We start from the raw sequence: 20381 nt of genomic DNA, 5'->3' as shown, positions 1-20381 counted from the left end.
TATCGTTCTCGAGCTATCGCGCGTTGAAAACTAACCAATTAACTAGCCAATTAAGATAACCGTAAGTCCCTGTGCTGGGAAACACATATCGGCGTGTTCGGCTCGTCGTGCTGAGTCCGAAAATGGTCTCGGTTTTTTCCAGAAGGTTTCGGGGGGCTGGGGACAGGAAGTAGCCGTTTACACCCACTTCCTGACGTCGTAGAGAGATGAGACCACCACCATTGGAATCGGGGCAAAAAAGTAAGTGGGAATACATGCCCCTTGATTAGAAAAAATAATAGGAAATATCTTCTTTTTGGATGCATTGGTGCCATTTTTACAAACTTTGGCGCCCTTTTTCACCACTTTCCCAACGTCAGACAGTCTCGTCGTTGATATATTCGGATTCAGCGGGAAAAAGTGAGTCTAGAAAGGTATTTTAAAAAGAAAATGCACAACACTCCCTGTAGTTTAACCGTTAGCGCCACCTTTAGGCCCTTTCCCAAAGTCGTTTTGTTTCAAACAAGACATACTTTTGTTCAGAAGGTAAAGCTGAATCTGGGGAACCCACTCCCGTCGCTCAAAGACACTCCTAAGGTCTAGGGTCAAGGTGTGGCCTTAGACAGGCTTCGTATGCGGCCTCCCAGCTCTAAAATCAATAACATATTCAGAAAAAATCCTGTTTCCACAAACAATACTGTTTCTGAATGTTTGAAGCATGCCGAATCCAATGGAAGGGGTCTCTAAGCTCTACGGCACTTCTAACTATCCACAAAATCAAAAGAGACACGTTTTTTCAGCCCCAAAAGCTCAAATAATTTATTTATTTTTCAAACACCACTTTTTCTGACTCACTTTTTCCAGCTGGATTTAATGGAATTTGTCCCGTTGAAAGAAAATGTTTCGTTATTTGTCTAACCTCTCTAAGGCTTCTAAGCTACTGGATATTAAGGGCCCATACAAACTTTGGCGCCCTTTTTCACCACTTTCCTGAGGTCAGACAGTCTCGTCATTGCAATATTCTGATTCAGCGTAAGAAAGTGAGTCTAGAGAGGTACCTTTAAAAAAAAAAATAGCAGATCTACAAGCTCATAGTGCGAGTGGCGCGCTACGAGCTTGTAGGTCTGCTATTTTTGAAAAACACACACACACACACGCACACACACACACACACACACACACACACACACACACAGACAGACAGACAGACAGACAGACAGACAGACAGACAGACAGACAGACAGACAGACAGACAGACAGACAGACAGACGCATGCACATATAGTAGGCTATTCTTTATTCAATTGTATGCATTGCAATTATTTGAAAACAAGACTTTTCAGAAAACCGTGTATTCATATTAGATGTTAAATAATTGGATGGCCAAAACAAATTTATGTTTTATGTTTTACTTTTGGCTGTCTGCTAATCACAAGGTAATTTTCTGCCTGTAGCACTTTGAGATTTGTTTCAAATGTAAAGTGCGTTATAAATACAATTTATTATTATTATTATTATTATTATTATAAAATATCTCATATTGCTTTCTCTAGCCCCCCCCTCTCTGTGTCTGTGTAACCCGGTTGGGTATATAATATTTTTTGGTTTCATGTTTTCTGTTTAAAAACGTTTTTGTAACTTCATAACTAATTATTTAGGAGTTTGTTTTGTTTTGTTTTAAAAGAAAGGTGTATCTGATATTTCTATAGCAGCACTCATGGGGTTAACATTCTGTATGGGACCTGGGGTTAGGGAGTGTGTTGCTGACGGACGGCAGGAAGTGAAACACCAGAGCCAAGAGGATGATGTTGTTGCTTCAGAGGAGGGTGAGTGAGCAAAGCAGTAATTCAGATAAACTGTGTTTTATATTATACGTTTGCAGTGCACAAACCTGCATGCAGAGAGTTTACACAACAATCGGAGAGGACAATCACCATGTTTGGAGAAGCAACTGAATGTCTCCAGGGAATTCAGTGACACTGACTGTCTGCTTTGTGTTGACATGCTAACGCTAATGCTAACGCTAGCTCAGTGAGGTTAGTGCCTGTTCATTGCACGTGGACAGACGTTTTCTAGACTTAGTTTAACTTCCACACAGTTGGTCTGTTGATGTGTTAGTCTGTTGTTTTCCACTGGAAGACACAAAGAGGACATTCCAGTTGGAGCAACCAGAGCTTCACTCAACGTGGGATGAGAGGAGACACTTGCTATGCTGCTGTATCTACAGCTGTGAGGGACTGAGTTTGGACCTACAGAAACATCATCTTTTATTTTTGGATCACCGAGGAGCCAAGGAGCCATTGTTGGTTTGAGGCCACAACGCACACAAGCAACTACTACCAGGCGGCCTGCAACTTAAAGGTTTTTTGGGGAACTTTGGGGGTGTCCTTAAGTGACTCAGGGTAATTTAAAGGGTTTTTCCATTTCATTAATATATCTTTGAGAAGGTATTTCTTTATTTACTGGTATTCCTGAAAGAAGAGGGGTATGTTCTATTAAGGTTTTGAACCTATAGTGTTACAGAGCACTTTATTTGTTTACGTTTTGTATGTTGTTGTCTATTTACTATTTTTGCACAGTCATTGCACAGAATTAACTAACTGAGAACTATTTTTCTAAGTACTGACTTGTGTGACTTCATTTGATTGCCTTTTTCTGTTTAGAATAGAGGGTCCATTTGGTTACAAGTAAGCACTAAGGTAAAACTGAAGTTTAAAAAAGGCTTATTACTATATGCTTTGGGTTAAAACTGCATAAAAAGGTCATTTCATGATAGTGTGGTTTTAAAAAACAGCTTGAGCATTTATTAGTTAATAAGGGAACCCAAGTTTATATTTAAAAGATTAAAACTGCTAGGTACTTTTAATGTAAAAGAACCAATACATACAATACAAAAATAGCAGACCTACAAGCTCGTATCGCGCCACTCGGTGGCGCGATATGAGCTTGTAGATCTGCTATTTTTCAATAGCTAAAGCATAACATGATGCCAACACCAAAATGGGTGCGTTTTCAATAGCTAAAGCATAACATGATGCTGACACCAAAATGGGTGCGTTTTCAATAGCTAAAGCATAACATGATGCCAACACCAAAATGGGTGCGTTTTCAATAGCTAAAGCACGACATGATGCTGACACCAAAATGGGTGCGTTTTCAATAGCTAAAGCATAACATGATGCCAACACCAAAATGGGTGCGTTTTCAATAGCTAAAGCACGACATGATGCCAACACCAAAATGGGTGCGTTTTCAATAGCTAAAGCATAACATGATGCCAACACCAAAATGGGTGCGTTTTCAATAGCTAAAGCACGACATGATGCCAACACCAAAATGGGTGCGTTTTCAATAGCTAAAGCACGACATGATGCTGACACCAAAATGGGTGCGTTTTCAATAGCTAAAGCATAACATGATGCCAACACCAAAATGGGTGCGTTTTCAATAGCTAAAGCACGACATGATGCCAACACCAAAATGGGTGCGTTTTCAATAGCTAAAGCATAACATGATGCCAACACCAAAATGGGTGCGTTTTCAATAGCTAAAGCACGACATGATGCCAACACCAAAATGGGTGCGTTTTCAATAGCTAAAGCACGACATGATGCCAACACCAAAATGGGTGCGTTTTCAATAGCTAAAGCACGACATGATGCCAACACCAAAATGGGTGCGTTTTCAATAGCTAAAGCACGACATGATGCCAACACCAAAATGGGTGCGTTTTCAATAGCTAAAGCATAACATGATGCCAACACCAAAATGGGTGCGTTTTCAATAGCTAAAGCATAACATGATGCTGACACCAAAATGGGTGCGTTTTCAATAGCTAAAGCATAACATGATGCCAACACCAAAATGGGTGCGTTTTCAATAGCTAAAGCACGACATGATGCTGACACCAAAATGGGTGCGTTTTCAATAGCTAAAGCATAACATGATGCCAACACCAAAATGGGTGCGTTTTCAATAGCTAAAGCACGACATGATGCCAACACCAAAATGGGTGCGTTTTCAATAGCTAAAGCATAACATGATGCCAACACCAAAATGGGTGCGTTTTCAATAGCTAAAGCACGACATGATGCCAACACCAAAATGGGTGCGTTTTCAATAGCTAAAGCACGACATGATGCCAACACCAAAATGGGTGCGTTTTCAATAGCTAAAGCATAACATGATGCCAACACCAAAATGGGTGCGTTTTCAATAGCTAAAGCATAACATGATGCTGACACCAAAATGGGTGCGTTTTCAATAGCTAAAGCATAACATGATGCCAACACCAAAATGGGTGCGTTTTCAATAGCTAAAGCACGACATGATGCTGACACCAAAATGGGTGCGTTTTCAATAGCTAAAGCATAACATGATGCCAACACCAAAATGGGTGCGTTTTCAATAGCTAAAGCACGACATGATGCCAACACCAAAATGGGTGCGTTTTCAATAGCTAAAGCATAACATGATGCCAACACCAAAATGGGTGCGTTTTCAATAGCTAAAGCACGACATGATGCCAACACCAAAATGGGTGCGTTTTCAATAGCTAAAGCACGACATGATGCTGACACCAAAATGGGTGCGTTTTCAATAGCTAAAGCATAACATGATGCCAACACCAAAATGGGTGCGTTTTCAATAGCTAAAGCACGACATGATGCCAACACCAAAATGGGTGCGTTTTCAATAGCTAAAGCATAACATGATGCCAACACCAAAATGGGTGCGTTTTCAATAGCTAAAGCACGACATGATGCCAACACCAAAATGGGTGCGTTTTCAATAGCTAAAGCATAACATGATGCCAACACCAAAATGGGTGCGTTTTCAATAGCTAAAGCATAACAAAAGGGGTTCCCCATTGGGCGGGAACCCCTTTTGGTGTTTCAAACTTTAGCTGTTGAGAAATAGCAGACCTACAAGCTCGTAGCGCGCCACTCGGTGGCGCGCTACGAGCTTGTAGCTCTGCTATTTTTCAACAGCTAAAGCATAACATGATGCCAACATCAAAATGGGTGCCCGTTCAGAATGGGTTAACCCATTCTGACCTGAGATCAGATTCTAAAAATGTCTATTACATCCTGACAGTTTCATTATTAACCCATTCTGACATGAGATCAGATTCTAAAAATGTCTATTACATCCTGACAGTTTCATTATTAACCCATTCTGAAATGAGATCAGATTCTAAAAATGTCTATTACATCCTGACAGTTTCATTATTAACCCATTCTGACCTGAGATCAGATTCTAAGAGTGTCTTTGATTTTTCAAAAAATAGCAGACCTACAAGCTCGTATCGCGCCACTCGGTGGCGCGATATGAGCTTGTAGATCTGCTATTTTTCAATAGCTAAAGCATGACATGATGCCAACACCAAAAGGGGTTCCCGTTCAGAATGGGTTAATCCTGGGTTAATACAAGCTCATAGCGCGCCACTCGGTGGCGCGCTATGAGCTTGTAGATCTACTATTTTTCAATAGCTAAAGCATGACATGATGCCAACACCAAAAGGGGTTCCCGTTCAGAATGGGTTAATCCTGGGTTAATACAAGCTCATAGCGCGCCACTCGGTGGCGCGCTATGAGCTTGTAGATCTACTATTTTTCAATAGCTAAACACACGTGTACTTCAGAGCTGTGAATCTGTATTATGCTCCTTCAGCCATAATATATGTCATTAAATTCAAGCCAATTGATACTTTGTTGTACAACAGTGTTACCTGCTGCTATTTTCAGCATACTGTAAATTAGGATTGACTTTGGATTGGTTTTAAAGCTTCTCCCAAAGTGGACCTTTTCTTTGCTGTGGTTAATAGAGGTTGTATTGTGTGCAAAAGAGGTGTCACTGCAAGTAGCCTACTTTTTTATGGTATAAATTTGGTCACACATGAACCAATAGGGACGCGAAGCATTCAGCACTTTGACCAGAGTTGTCATTTTAGAACGGTGATTACCAATATGACGACTACAGTATTGATTTTAGAACGGTGATTACCAATATGACGACTACAGTATTGATTTTAGAACGGTGATTACCAATATGACGACTACAGTATTGATTTTAGAACGGTGATTACCAATATGACGACTACAGCAGTGGTTCCCAAACATTTTCATGTCAAGGACCCCCAAATTGACACTAATTAGCCCGCGGACCCCTATTTGAAAATATATGCAAGGGCCCCCGGTTTGACCTGAATTAGGCTACGTTCCCTATTTAACCCATTCTGACCTGAGATCAGATTCATACGTGGTTTCCGCCGGACAAACACTGGGTCTGATTAACCCATTCTGACCTGAGATCAGATTCTAAAAATGTCAGTCGCTCTTCGATTTTTCAAAAAATAGCAGACCTGGCTACAAGCTCGTATCGCGCCACTCGGTGGCGCGATATGAGCTTGTAGATCTGCTATTTTTAAATAGCTAAAGCATAACATGATGCTGACACCAAAATGGGTGCACGGTCAGAATGGGTTAATGTCATTTATATCTCTGGGACCCCAATGTATATTGTAAAATCAAAGTTAATTTAACTCTGAAGGTTATTACACACTGGCGAATTAGCGACGTGATGCGAATAAATCGCGTCGCTAATTCGCCAGTGTGTAATGGCCTTGGGAGTGTACAAATGGAACCAAATTGACCCAATTTGTACACTCTGAGTTACAGACCCTGCATAAGGGTTCCATTTATTTCCTAACTATCATTTAGCTGGGGACCCCCTGGAACTCCCTCGAGGACCCCTAGTGGCCCCCGGACCCCACTTTGGGAACCACTGTACTACAGTATTCATTTTAGAACGAATACTACTACTACAGCATTCTTAAACTCAAGTGAATGTTCACAATGAACACAGTAGTCCTTAAAAATTGATAGAATGTAGTTTTTAGCGCTATACATTGTGTATTTCCAAGTATTTTGTGCAATAATGTGGGAATTGTGTGTACTCTCTGTTTTCCTGCAGTTCTGACTGTTAATATTTAGACGTATTGTTGATGATTTTTACACTGGAAACTGTTTTCTCTTCAATTGTGTAACCATAGATAGTTTTTAACTGGCTCACACACTGTTAAACCAGACTGTTTGTGAAGAACTGAGGTGACAACTAAATGCAGTGGAATTTAGCTGGCGGCGTGGAATCTCAATTCAAGTCAAATTAACCACTTGAACCCTATCAAGTGTAGGGGGCGAATGTTCATCGCAAATAGTCGATGTACAAGCTCACAACGTGTCGCGTTGCAGCATGTAATGTGCTTGACCTTGAACCTGAACTTGACCCAGTATAGACCCTGGGGAACTCTGGTCAAAGCATTTAACCACTATGTGTTGATATGGGTGAGCGGAGGCCCTCAGGGCTCTGTACTAGTGTATTTTCAGTTTAGTGTTATTGTGGGGATGAGTAATGAGTAAAAAGTGATTCTTCCGGGTTTTGTAACACAGTGGTTCCCAAACTTTTTCATGTCAAGGACCCCCAAATTGACAGACACAAATTAACCACCCATTTGAAAAGAATAACTATCATTTAGCTGGGGACCCCCTGAAACTCCCTCAAGGACCCCTAGGGGTCCCCAGACCCCACTTTGGGAACCACTGTTGTACAGTATCAGTATGTAACAATAGTTTGCCACAGGTGTGAAAGTGTCACCTCAGATCTTCAGCCTGTTTTGCACTCTTATCTTAACAAAGCCAAGGAGGACTACTAGAAGGATGAGGGAAACACTTAAAGCCATTTGCTGTCGTTTGGTAATACTTATTTATAATTATCCTAATGACCAGGTTTATGTTACCATTGTCATGGCTGTTGTTGTTGGTTTATGTACATTTTCAGATCATTGTGTGTGTGTGTGTGTGTGTGTGTGTGTGTGTGTGTGTGTGTGTATAAAGCCAAGAAAAATAAAGCAGTGCCCCCGAGTGGTCAGTAGTTAGAATTGGTCACAGGTGCCAGAGATAAACAGGGTTAGGCCACGGGAGGCTCAGTAAACTGCAATAAGACTACACATAAATAACCATATGCAATAAGCAGCCAAATGCATTACAATGGATTTATTCATGCATTTTTATATGTAATCAAAATCCATTAAATAGTAAATAATCTTGTTTTTTCTTCTTCTATACAAATACTTATTTACAACACTCACGCAGGCACATGCACACAGCCACACACGTAGTGCACACGCATGCACGCACGCATACACACACACACACACACACACACACACACACACACACACACACACAATCAGTAGGTCATCATCGTGTTATTTTCCAAAGATTATAGAATGTTTGTTCACTTGAGATTAACTGATGAATGTACTTGTAATTAGTTTTTCTATAGAGGTATAAAATGTATCAACAAAATGTATCTTAACGAAACCAGCAAGGAGTATATTAGCCGTCAGGGGACTAAGGCCTGACTCTGTAAAGGTGTGAGTCAGGCCTTAGTGGGCTATGGGGACATTACAACCAAACAGGAACAAAAGGGTAAAAGGTAAACAAAACACAACATTTATAATATTCTTGGCCAACCAGAGTGCTGTATTTTGTGCCTGCTGTATTCTTCTATGCTACCTGTTCATCAATAAACATAACATGTACTGAACAACTCTCATCTTTCTCTCTCTCTCTCTCTCTCTCTCGAAAATTTGAAATGTTGGCCCTTTGAACCCTAGCCTCGTAATCTCTGACGGGTGGAAACCTCTCGAAACTGTTACTTTTCAGGATTCAAATTAAAAAATATGAAAAGATAAGTCTGCTATTACTTTTGATACTTTTGTGTGGATATAAGACTAAAACTAGGCCAAACTAAAAGAACCAAGCTGAACTCCCTGACTAAACAAAAACAATGGGCCAAAAAGGGGGAACAAAATAAATGGCGGCCCTATCAAGCTTCCCTTTTCTGAAAGAATACACACAAGAGAAAGCTTTGGAATACTCCAGTATGATAGTTAAGTTTCCTACAACCAAAGCTTTCCCCACATTAATACAAATATCTGAAAAGACCCTAGTATAGAACCCACATACAATAGTGCTTCAGCATTTTCATAATAAAAGGCACAATAATCTGCCTTTCTTGTCCCCAGAATGACAGTATGCAAAGCTCTGTGTGTCTGTCTGACAGTGCCTATGGGCTGGCGTAGCCAGACAACTATTTCACAATATCCGGATGCTATGTGCCGAGAAAAGGCAGAGAAAGGGAAGCTGTCATCTGTTTGTCATATGTTTTTTAATATCTTTAAATTGTATTTGTAAAAGCTTTCATTTCTGACAAGCAGCGAGGAGGCTTTGGTTATTGTGATCTACATTAGGAGAGCATAGAAGGGGAGTCCCGCACACTGGCCCTCATTTATCAACACGGCGCACGCCCAAAAATGAGCATAAGCCGGAAACAGCTCAACTTTCGGCATTTATCATTCCAGCGTCACGTGACTTTGAACTTGGGCGTATCGTCGCGTATGCCACGCCAAATATCACGTCAGGTTGGGAGCTATCGTAGGTTTTGTTCTACACCAGATTTTCTGTCGTAGACAAGCGGAGGAGGAGGAGGAGATGCAGCTAGGATTGCAAAACAGCAGCGTGTGCGGCTGTCACGGGCTGTGCGCATCCAAACTCATTCCACCAATGACATGTGAGCTATTTATTTTTCACGATTAAAAAGAAAATAGCAGACCTACACAAGCTCGTATCGTGGCACTCGTTGCCGCGCTATGAGCTTGTAGATCTGCTATTTTTTCAATAGGGGTTCCCGTCCAGAATGGGTTCTGCATAAAAATCCCATTATTCCCATTATTTTTGCTCTTCCAGTTTTCTTGTGCATTACTCTGACGACACACCTGTCCATTTTAGTAGGTGTGCAAAAGGAAGTGTGTGTGTGTGACTGAGTGTGTGTGTGTGTGTGTGTGTGTGTGTGGGGGGGGGGGGGGGGGGGGGGCTTACTTCCGATTTAAAGTTTAAGCATGACCCAGTATAGACCCTGGGGAACTCTATATGTGTATTATATGTAAAATCTTAATTTCCATTTCCCAGGCCTTTTTCACACCATAATGTAGTGTCCGAGCACTGCGGCGTGAAGACTTGATAATGACCACTGGCCACGAGAGTGTCAAAGTTACTTAACAATAGATATGATGGCAAAATAATGTAGTGTTCAAAGTATGTATGTTATTCAGAGCATGTTGCTGCCTGGAGCCCATCAGCAGTCTGTCTGTCCAGCACCGACTCAATGTGACCGAGCAGTGATGAGAAGAACTGAGGGACTCCCTCATAACCTAAAGAGAGAGCACAGAGGTAGTCAGTGAGTGTGTGTGTGTGTGTGTGTGTGTGTATGTGTGTGTGTGTGTGTGTGTGTGTGTGTGTGTGTGTGTGTGTGTGTGTGTGTGTGTGTGTGTGTGTGTGAGTGTGTGGCTGTGTGCGTGTGTGGCTGTGTGGCTGCGTGCGTGCGTCCGTGCGTATGTGTGAGACAGTGAAGGACATGTGTGTGTGTGTGTGTGTGTGTGCCTACCTGGGAAGAAGTTGATATCGATGATGGTGAGGGTGTGCGTGTGGATGTTGACGATGATGTCCACTCCAAACAGAGCCATGCCCAGCAGCGCCCGCAGCTCTCCGACCAGAGCAGCCACGCCCTCTGAGCTGGGAGGAGGCAGGCAGGGCATGCTCTCATCCAGCTGCGGAGGAGAGGAGGAACCACTGTTTTTTCATCAATTAAAAGAGGAATTCATTGGTTTTTCAAATAAATAAAATCAAACAAATTCCATAAATTTAGAAAACAAATGTTTAAGAAGAAGTGAAAGCAGCCAATCAGATTGCGCTATCTGCTATTTTCACTAGCTTGCCTGGGGAGACATGACATTTCTCTTTTGGGTCTGGAGCTAAAACGTTTGGGAACCGTTTGGGTCATTACTGCTGATGGTTGCACGTAGCATGTTACAGACTCCACTATATGTGGTTAGAGTGGGGTTTTCAACAGGTGGTCCGTGGACCACTGGTGGTCCATGAAGGTATTGCATGTGGTCCCTGAGCAGCATTGAGTAATGTAGGACTTATTTAACTTTTCTTTCCACTAGAGACACTGAATGACCTGGTGACCTATGATGACCGTCCATGTAGTCATTTACTGACAAGTTGGAGGTCAACAAATTCAACAGAAAAAGGAAGTTAGAATCTCAAAAGGGGGAAGTGCACCGGGTTGTCTGGTTGGAGTCATTATTATTAGGAAATGATTAGTAGTCTTTGGTTAACACACAGTGGGATGTATACACCATTACACGTGGGATGCATTGCAAGTGTTACAAAATCACAACTCTTATAGCCCCGCCATATCCCCACCCAACACAACAACAGTGGTCCCCAGGTTGATTCTAAGTCAGGGTGGTGGTCCGTCGTTCACAATCAGTTGAAAACCCCTGGGTTAGATGATACTGCAGGTTGATGCTACTGACTGCGTTGAGGTGAGAGCTGGACTCTGGCTTAGACACTTCATGGCTGTTGAAGAAGATAGTCTTCCTGTCTGGAAACACAATATGCAGAAAATGAAACATGTGGCAACGTCCGCCAAATCTCATTTTAACCGGTCATTTCTCATTTCTCGTTTTACCCATTAAAACTGGGAAAAAACATGGAGTAATCCTGGTCCCTAAACTGCCTCCCCCTGGCCAGCCGGGGCGCCTGATGGAGGGGAAAGGAACTGGTTGGAATAACGTGTTCCTTCCACACGCTACGTCCAACCAGGGAAACTCCCCCCTGTCAGGTGTAAAGGAGCAACTTGGACACTCAGGCATGAAGGAAGCATGAGTTCAAGTCCGTTGCTCTCCCCTTGTCCCCCATATATGGGGACTAGGTTGGTGGAGGGTGTGTAGAGCCCAGGATCACATTAGATGATTGACACAGGGGTGAAAAATGGGTTACAAAATCGTGGGATAAAAAATTAAATAAAAAAAGGAGGAAAGGAAAGGAAAGACAGAAGAAAATAAGAAAAATAAGTCATGTGTCTGCTTAGACGTGCGGGTGGACTGACCACAGGGTCCAGGGGGGAAGTTCTTCAGCGAGGGTCTGTCCACACAGTAGTGTCTGTCTCCCACCACAAACACCTTGTGGAGCACGGCCCCGTGGTTGACGAAACTCTGCAGCACGCAGGGCGGCCGCGCGTCGTCCAGGCTCCCTGCACCGAAGATCAGACACATCTACAGCACGTCACAGTGACGGCAAAGAAAACACCTTCAATACATTAATTGAAAAGAAGTCGTGTTGCTGTCGGGCAGAATTATCTCTATGGCGTCACACCAAAGCATCAAAAGTAGCAGATCATCCGCGAGCTCAAAACGCGGCGCGAAGCGACACGCTTTGAGCTTGTGGATTTGATACTTATGGTTCTGGTGTTACATGGATTACAAACGTACGTACATACATACACACATACACACACATACAGAGACGTGGTGCGTTTATAGTAGAATGTCTCATTTCAAGTTTTCAAATGTAGGCCTATACACAATTCTTTTGAAAATAGCAGATCCGCTAAAAAGCTAGTCAAGCTTCCGTGTGCGTTACAGAAGTCCCAGAAAAGACACGTTGTGATTGGCCAGTAGTCACTTGAGTGGCAGCAACTACCGCTTGACTTCCTGCCTTCAATGGAGACACGCCGCTCCAATGAACTGCAGTGGACAATGACATCTATTCGTTTTAAATATCTATGGCTTGTTTCTGGCCCACAGCAGAGATATTCTCCTCTTGCTCTTAGTAAGGGGAAAAAGTGCACAGCACTCACCTCGTGGGAAAGGGAGCCATGGGCCACTCTCTTTTTACAGACTGAAAGAAGACAAAGAGAACATAGTTCTTAGAGGGTGTGGCTTAATCTCACAAAGTGGGCACGCGCTAAAAAAGAATAAACATACTGAGACTATTGAATGACTTCATACATTGAAATAACACTTAACAGTGGGCTGTGCCAGTGAGATTACAAGCCTTATCGTTAATGCTATGTATGTGTACGTACATCTAATGGCACTAATAGGTGGAACCTGCTACAGTACGAAGTTCCAGTGTTGCCCTGATAAGCATCTGAAGGTGTGCTACTGACTGAGAGGGAAGCTGAGGCCTTTGCTGTCCATGGCTTCCTGGATAGATGAAATGTCCCCGACACTGTTGATCTCCAGGTATGGTGGACAGCAGACACGCCAGTCTGACATACACAGTAAACACCGTTAAAACATTGTTGTGTATTTCTGCAGGATCTCTCGTATTTAAATGATCCAGTATATCATACTGGATATCATCTTTGGACAAATATACTGTGTATACAACAGTACAGTAACACACCCCACAATAAATAATTTAACAACTCCACCCACCCACACATTCACATGATACCGCATTTATGACACCCTGCCTCACACCCCCCCCCCCCCGATAAAGGAACATCATGTGCACGCACGCAGGCACACACACACACACACACACACACACACACACACACACACACACACACACACACACACACACACACACACGTAAAGACAGAGAAAGACTAAATAAAGCCCCTCACATGGAATCCATTAACATTGCTAGATAAAAAAAACATTAAGTAAAGGAGAAATTACCGAGTGGCGCGCTACGAGCTTGTAGGTCTGCTATTTTTGAAAAAGCGAAGAACGACTGACATAGAAACATAGCTTTAAAGGGACACTTCACCCTTTTTGCAAAAAAATATATGTTAATGATGTTTAGAAGCTTTAGAACACTTTCCTGGGGGGCTTTATGTATGTAATATGTGGTTTTAGATATTTTAGATTGTAGCAGTGAGCCTGTTGTCTCTGATGTCATGGACACTGGGCTCACTTCCTTCCTGGACTACATGTTGTCTCAGTAAGACAGACCTCCCCTATCCACAAGGAGGAGCAGTGCACCAAAGAATTATGGGAATTGTAGTCCAGGAAGGTAGTGAGACCAGTGTCCATGACATCAGAGACAACAGGCTCACTGCTACAATCTAAAATAACTAAAACCACATATTACACACATAAATACCCCCAGGAAAGTGATCTAAAGCTTCTAAACGTCATTAACATATATTGTTTTGCAAAAAGGGTGAAGTGTCCCTTTAAGAACGACTGACATAGAAACATAGCTTTAAGAACGACTGACATAGAAACATACTGTAGCTTTTCCAGAAAACTGTCAGGATGTAGAAGACATTTTTACTGCTGTGTTTCCGTGTACTGCGCTAACCCCACCAAGACAAATTCCTTGTATGCACATACCTAGCAGACAATAGAAGGCATATCAGCTGTACCTCTGAGGGACTTCTGCAGCATGCTCATAATGCGGTAGGAGGTAAACCGGTCTAGTAGCTGGCTCATAGCAGGCAGGGGGTCCAGAATAACAGTGCTGGGATGGGCGGACACATAGCTCTGCAACGGAAAAAGACAAGAAAACAGGGGTTCAAATATAAAAGTGTCAAGTTGTAACCCTAAGGTATATACAGGGGGATTGTTCCTTTAACTGTGTTGCCGTGCTGAGGATGGGACGAGGAGTATTATGGGATATCTTGTGTTTACTTTCTGTTCTGGTGTGCAGGGAAGCGGTCGCATTATTGAGAGGAAGAGAGATATTACTTTGTTTGTCCACCACAGGGATTGGATACAGAATTAGAACCCTGGCTGATCACGTTTGTCCTTTTTGAATTATTATTTTGTTTATTAAATCACCAGTTCTGCAACACGGACTCCTTTTCCTTCACAGCATAGCAAGAAAGCATAAGGATTATTCCGGAGAGGAGAGACACGGTGGTTATAAAGTTACATAAGAGATAAATTAATGCATTCAATCCGGGAAAGCATCTGTGTCATTTTATATTTATAGTTTTATGTAAAACTATATATCGCTGCTGTTGGGCAGAAACCTCTTAACACCATATTGAAAATGTTTGTGTGTTTTGTTTTTGTAAATTAATGCCCTACTTTATCACACAAAAAGCCTCAAAAGTAGCAGATCTACAAGCCTGAAAGCGTGAGCTTGTAGTTCTGCTACTTTTGAATCCTGAAAGGTAACAGTTTGCCTGGACCGACAGAGATATAGCCATATAGGCTATGAATAATATACGTTTTTCAGACAGCTGTTCTAGGTGTTTTTAGATTTGGCCTCAAGAACAAGAAATGTAAGAAACCACTTGTGATTAGCACTTTTCAGAAACACTGATCATCAAATGCATTACTACCAGTACCAACCATTAAAACAACATCAAAACAACAATTTCCCACCATCCCAATTATTTTAAATGTACTCCTTTGTTTGTTTGTCTTGTTTCAACCTGGAAGTTGGCAAGGAGCCGCTGTGATTGGCTGTCATGCTCCGCCTCCATTATGACATCAGAGAGCTTGTGGACGATGACATGGAAGGGTCCCTGAGAAACCAGGGGCTGGCTGAGGTCAATCTACAGAACGGGACGAAAGCCATACCCATTCATCACTGGTGCTTTTACCAAAACCAACCATAATACCATATACAACACTGGTACCTTAACCCATTCTGACCTGAGATCAGATTCATACGAGGTTTCCGCCGGACACACACTGGTCTGATGAACCCATTCTGACCTGAGATCAGATTCTAAAAATGTCAGTCGCTCTTCGATTTTTCAAAAATAGCAGACCTACAAGCTCGTATCGCGCCACTCGGTGGCGCGATATGAGCTTGTAGATCTGCTATTTTTCAATAGCTAAAGCATAACATGATGCTGACACCAAAATGGGTGCCCGTTCAGAATGGGATAAACAACACTGGTACCATATACAACATATACAACAATAGTACCATACCCATTCATTACTGCTGCTTTTACCATAACTGCTTTTACCATATACATCACTTGTGCTTTTACCATAACCACTTTTCACTGAAGTTGTGGAACAAACTCTGTTTGAGGAGTACAAGGTACAACATGCTTCTTAAGTTCACACTTCACAAAACCCATTCATAGTCATTCAACAGAAATCAAGGAGGGACAAGGGCTTTGGTTTCTCAATACAGTCCGCAGTTAGATTATAGCAGTGACATTGTAACTCCACTCACCCAAAGTTTTTAGACTCTCGTGCAGGCCGATGTTAGGCTGTTTTTCACACAAATCTGTAATGTGAGGCTGGTCATTATTGGAAGCTAAACCGCAACAGGGTGTCACGAAATGAAACAACAGCCTCGCTGTGCATGATCTCACTCACTTTGTTATACTGCTGCTTCTGAATGACATCAATACTTTGACAGGAACTATTGACTTTAACCCATTCTGAACGGGAACCCATTTTGGTGTTAGCATCATGTTATGCTTTAGCTATTTAAAAATAGCAGATCTACAAGCTCATAGCGCGCCACCGAGTGGCGCGATACGAGCTTGTAGGTCTGCTATTTTTGAAGAATCGAAGAGCGACTGACATTTTTAGAATCTGATCTCAGGTCAGAATGGGTTCATCAGGACCAGTGTGTGTCCGGCGGAAACCTCGTATGAATCTGATCTCAGGTCAGAATGGGTTAAAGGAGAATTCCCTGCTGCCCCTGTCATTCCGTTAAATAAAGCGGTTTATTCAGCATTTATTTCAGAGGGGTATGTGTCTCTGCCTGGTGGAAAGGCAGTTGCAGTGAAGATCTTGAGAGATACAGGCGCACTACAAACATACATCCATTCTCCTCAGTTTCAGACACAGTGGTCTTTACTCTTGAGCGCAACACATCCTGCTCCGTAGGCACGTAGCCTGGCACCACCAGTCTCGCCAAGTCACACAGGTAGCTGCCAAACAATGAACTTCTCTGATCACACAAGTCCTTTTCACACAAGGTAACATATCTTACAGATTTACTCATCTCGTTAGTTCTTAGGAAACCACCCGGATTTGAACCTTGATCTCCCACAAGGGAAACCAAAGACATACAGTACCACTCACTCATCGACTGCCCCTTTGTATTTGAGAGGTACTAAACTACTTATTGTCAGCCACAGCTACTCTTCTACATTTTACACCCATGATGAAGTTTCCCGTAGCAGAAAGGAGCTGACTTACTATCCGGCAGAGTCATTGAGCTGGTATTCTGCGGCTCGTTCATAGCATTGCTGGATGCCACCATCGTTCCACAAACGTATAATGATGTCTGCCATTTCCTTTGGCATGGTGCCTTCCTCCATGGTGTCTGCAAGGTGCTGAAGCTTCCTGGCATCATCCTACACAGACAGGTGGAGCCACAGACACAAACACACTCAAGGTTTGTTGTAGGAAGCGCGGTACCCAGGCCGGTACCCAGGCAGAATGGTTAGAATGCATCCCAGTGCTTCTCAATTAAGCGTTCGTGGACCCCCGGGGGCCCTTGGCGGATTCCCAGGGGGTCCCCAGTAAGTAAACGTAGGTAACGCAGCTACTATTGAAAAATAGAAGATCTACAAGCGCGTAGCGCGCCACCGAGTGAACTACAGTCTTTTCACATTGAAAATGACATTTATAAAAGATAACTGTGCATGAATGGTTAGAATGCATCCCAGTGCTTCTCAATTAAGCGTTCGTGGACCCCCGGGGGCCCTTGGGGGATTCCCAGGGGGTCCCCAAGAAACGTAGGTAACACAGCTACTATTGAAAAATAGAAGATCTACAAGCGCGTAGCGCGCCACCGAGTGAACTACAGTCTTTTCACATTGAAAATGACATTTATAAAAGATAACTGTGCATGAATGGTTAGAATGCATCCCAGTGCTTCTCAATTAAGCGTTCGTGGACCCCCGGGGGCCCTTGTTTTAAGCATCAATTATACTTTAGCTAAAATAGCAGATGCACAAGCTCATAGTGCCGCGCTACAAGCGGGCGGAGCAGTAGCAGGTTGCCTGTTGATGGTGTGGGCAGGGCTGATAATCTGCACACCTGAGGGCCTATACAAACATTTGTCTCTCACTGACAGACAACTCCTATGTGCCTGTATACCGAATGATGCATTAATGTAAGTCTGCTTTCCTACTCGTTGTATTGACTATGTTTCCTACTGTGTATTACGCCCCATTATTGATTGTTATTTAAACACTCAATGTCAATACTGTCTGGTCTGGTTCATGCTAGAACAACATATTTTCATATGGGGGTTCAAGGCCAAATAGAGGTAATTCTGGACATGGGTTTTTCAGAAAAGTTTTAGAATACTTTTATCTTTTTAGAGTCAAAAATGATTTCAGCTGTTTGTGTGTCAGAGTTACAGAAATGTTGACACCCAGAAATCAAATGAGCGATTGACTGTTTGAGAAACAAAACAGCTATCACTGTATGTTAATGAATATACCTAGTCCTCTGGGTTCCTCAGGCGTTGACACTAAGGAGTGCCCGGCAGCTAAATAAAACACTAAGGGGTGCCCACCTGCCCCTGGCAGCTAAATAACACTTTCGGGTGAGTGCTCTTTTGAGAGGGGACGCAACCATATATGAGTACAACACAAAATATAAAACACCTGAATGTGGCCAGAGCACTCTGCGTTGGGATCTGTGAAATGAAAATAAGAGCACTGTTTTTGTGCTGTTTTCACCGTTGCTACACTTGACATTATAAAATGTCAAGTGTGAACCCATAGTCATTCATAGGTTTTGTTTTTTTATCGTACAGCCTAGTGCAGTGGTTCTCAACCTTTTCAGGCTGGGAGGGACCCCCAACATAATCACATTTAAACTGGGGACCCCCACCCTGAGAAGCACTTGGGATTGTAGGAGTTAAGTTGAGGTATTGTATTTAGTTTATATAGTGAAAAAAGCAGATCTACAAGCTCACATTTTCGAGGCGTTGTGAGCTTGTAGATGGGCCATATTATACTATGGTCACTTCACTCACCATCACCTGGGGGCCCCCCAAAATATGTTCAAATGTGACCTATAATTTTACAATCATTTTTTTTTACTTACTTTTAAGTGGGGCATGACCTTTGGACAAGTAGGACATGATGACCTGTACTCGGCCCGCCGGGTAAGTGCCCCTGAGACCTTAGTAGGAAAACATAAATTAGACATTCTCCTGGGACCAGGGGTCATCGACATGTTGGCTTGTGGCTTGTTGTCAAAATTAAATTTCTGCCACAGACAGACACACACACACACACACAATGAGTGGACAACAAAAATAACAATATTAGCTGAGGGTGTTGAAATGCAACCACATCCATGTGTAAACATTTGAGAACCACTAGCTTATTACTTAGCTTTTTCTTTCATGTATTCATATGTATTCAACATAATATGATAATTATGGCACAGTGCAGATTGAAGATCAGCTCTTTTGGGATGAAGACAGACAGTCACTGACAGTGATGTACTGATGAAGAGAAAAATACAGACAAGAGCTGTCAATCTCTCCATTTCAGCCTAAACATAAAATCCATGTTACACTGGGCACTTTACACAACGCAGACATCCAGATGGATGACAAATGTCTTGACAGCATCAAACGTTTCACCACATTAAAGCCTTGGTCAGAAAGAGGCAATCTACAAGAGTGCAGATCTGCTATTTTCATCAATCAAAGCCTTTGTTTATCAACTGTAGTTATGATGATGAAGATGATGATGATGATGTCAAAAACGTCTCATCTGCTTCATAAGAAAAAAGGCTAAATATATTTACAATAATGTCGAGTCATTTGGGGGTTCTAATGAGTATAATGGGCAGTGGTCATGAGCTATGGAACGTTCTATTATGTTATATTTGTATGGTCTGCTGTGTGTTGTTGTTGTTGTGGCAATGCTAAAGCGCTAATTCCGTTAGCATCATTCCCTTGGTCAGAGATAAGCAAATAAAACAATCTGGCAGTTTAAACATGCAATGTTACATGCTTTAGAGGCGTTGTGTAATTGTGTTGCTTTTCTGTGGTCGCGTCTTACTTGTGTTATTGTTGTGACAGCCGGGCAGTGATGCATGTAGAAATCACCTCCATAATTTGGTCCAAACTTGTAAAGCATAACAATCGGGATGTTGTTGACACATGCACCGACACATCTATACCGTAATGATTTAATGTAAATGAATTCCCAAAGAATTACTGTTCTCAGCGCAGCAGCTCCTCTGGACTGACAGGCAGCAATGACATGACGTAGGGAAGCAGCGTCATGCAGGGTTTAGTTCATTTTTATAAATGAATGGGATAGAAAAAAGAGTCCTCTACTCAACAATAATACATGGTAACAGTAGGGCACCCTAACATTTGACTGGTTTTATTTTTTGAGCTCATGTTGCAAGTGGAAAAAGAGAAAATTACCATAAATCCCGTTGGTTTCATATCCTCCGTGGCGTGACGGCTAAGCCTCGGGGTTTGAGATCCAATACCCAGTCATACGCGGCCGGAGTTCAAGAATCACGAGACACGGACTAAGGACTAAGGATCAAGAGAGAAAAGA

At 42.4% G+C, this 20381-nt stretch overlaps 2 protein-coding genes across 2 annotated transcripts in view; one reads left to right on the top strand and one right to left on the bottom strand.

Annotated features, from left to right (window-relative positions):
* Nucleotides 1–10104: 10104 nt before the first annotated feature.
* LOC310863959 (inositol-tetrakisphosphate 1-kinase-like) lies at nt 10105–18912 on the bottom strand (the record flags this gene model as incomplete). The annotated part of the gene is made up of 11 exons (XM_083772493.1): nt 10105–10254; nt 10488–10650; nt 11425–11492; nt 12000–12165; nt 12750–12790; nt 13062–13163; nt 14274–14391; nt 15291–15413; nt 16688–16760; nt 17032–17189; nt 18898–18912. 11 exons carry the CDS (start codon nt 18910–18912, stop codon nt 10148–10150), a joined length of 1134 nt encoding a protein of 377 aa, XP_083628619.1. The 3' UTR covers nt 10105–10147.
* Nucleotides 18911–20381, top strand: part of LOC310863958 (carboxyl-terminal PDZ ligand of neuronal nitric oxide synthase protein-like) — a gene marked incomplete at both ends in the record, with an annotated part of 32113 nt that continues 30642 nt past the window's right edge. Inside the window, one exon of the mRNA XM_083772492.1 lies at nt 18911–18958. Coding sequence (XP_083628618.1) covers nt 18911–18958 — 48 coding nt within the window. The remainder of the gene's footprint in view (nt 18959–20381) is intronic.

Source organism: Protomyctophum parallelum (assembly GCF_964188405.1).
Source record: "Protomyctophum parallelum genome assembly, chromosome: 9".
NCBI lineage: Eukaryota > Metazoa > Chordata > Actinopteri > Myctophiformes > Myctophidae > Protomyctophum > Protomyctophum parallelum.
This window is presented reverse-complemented; position numbering and strand designations above follow the sequence as displayed.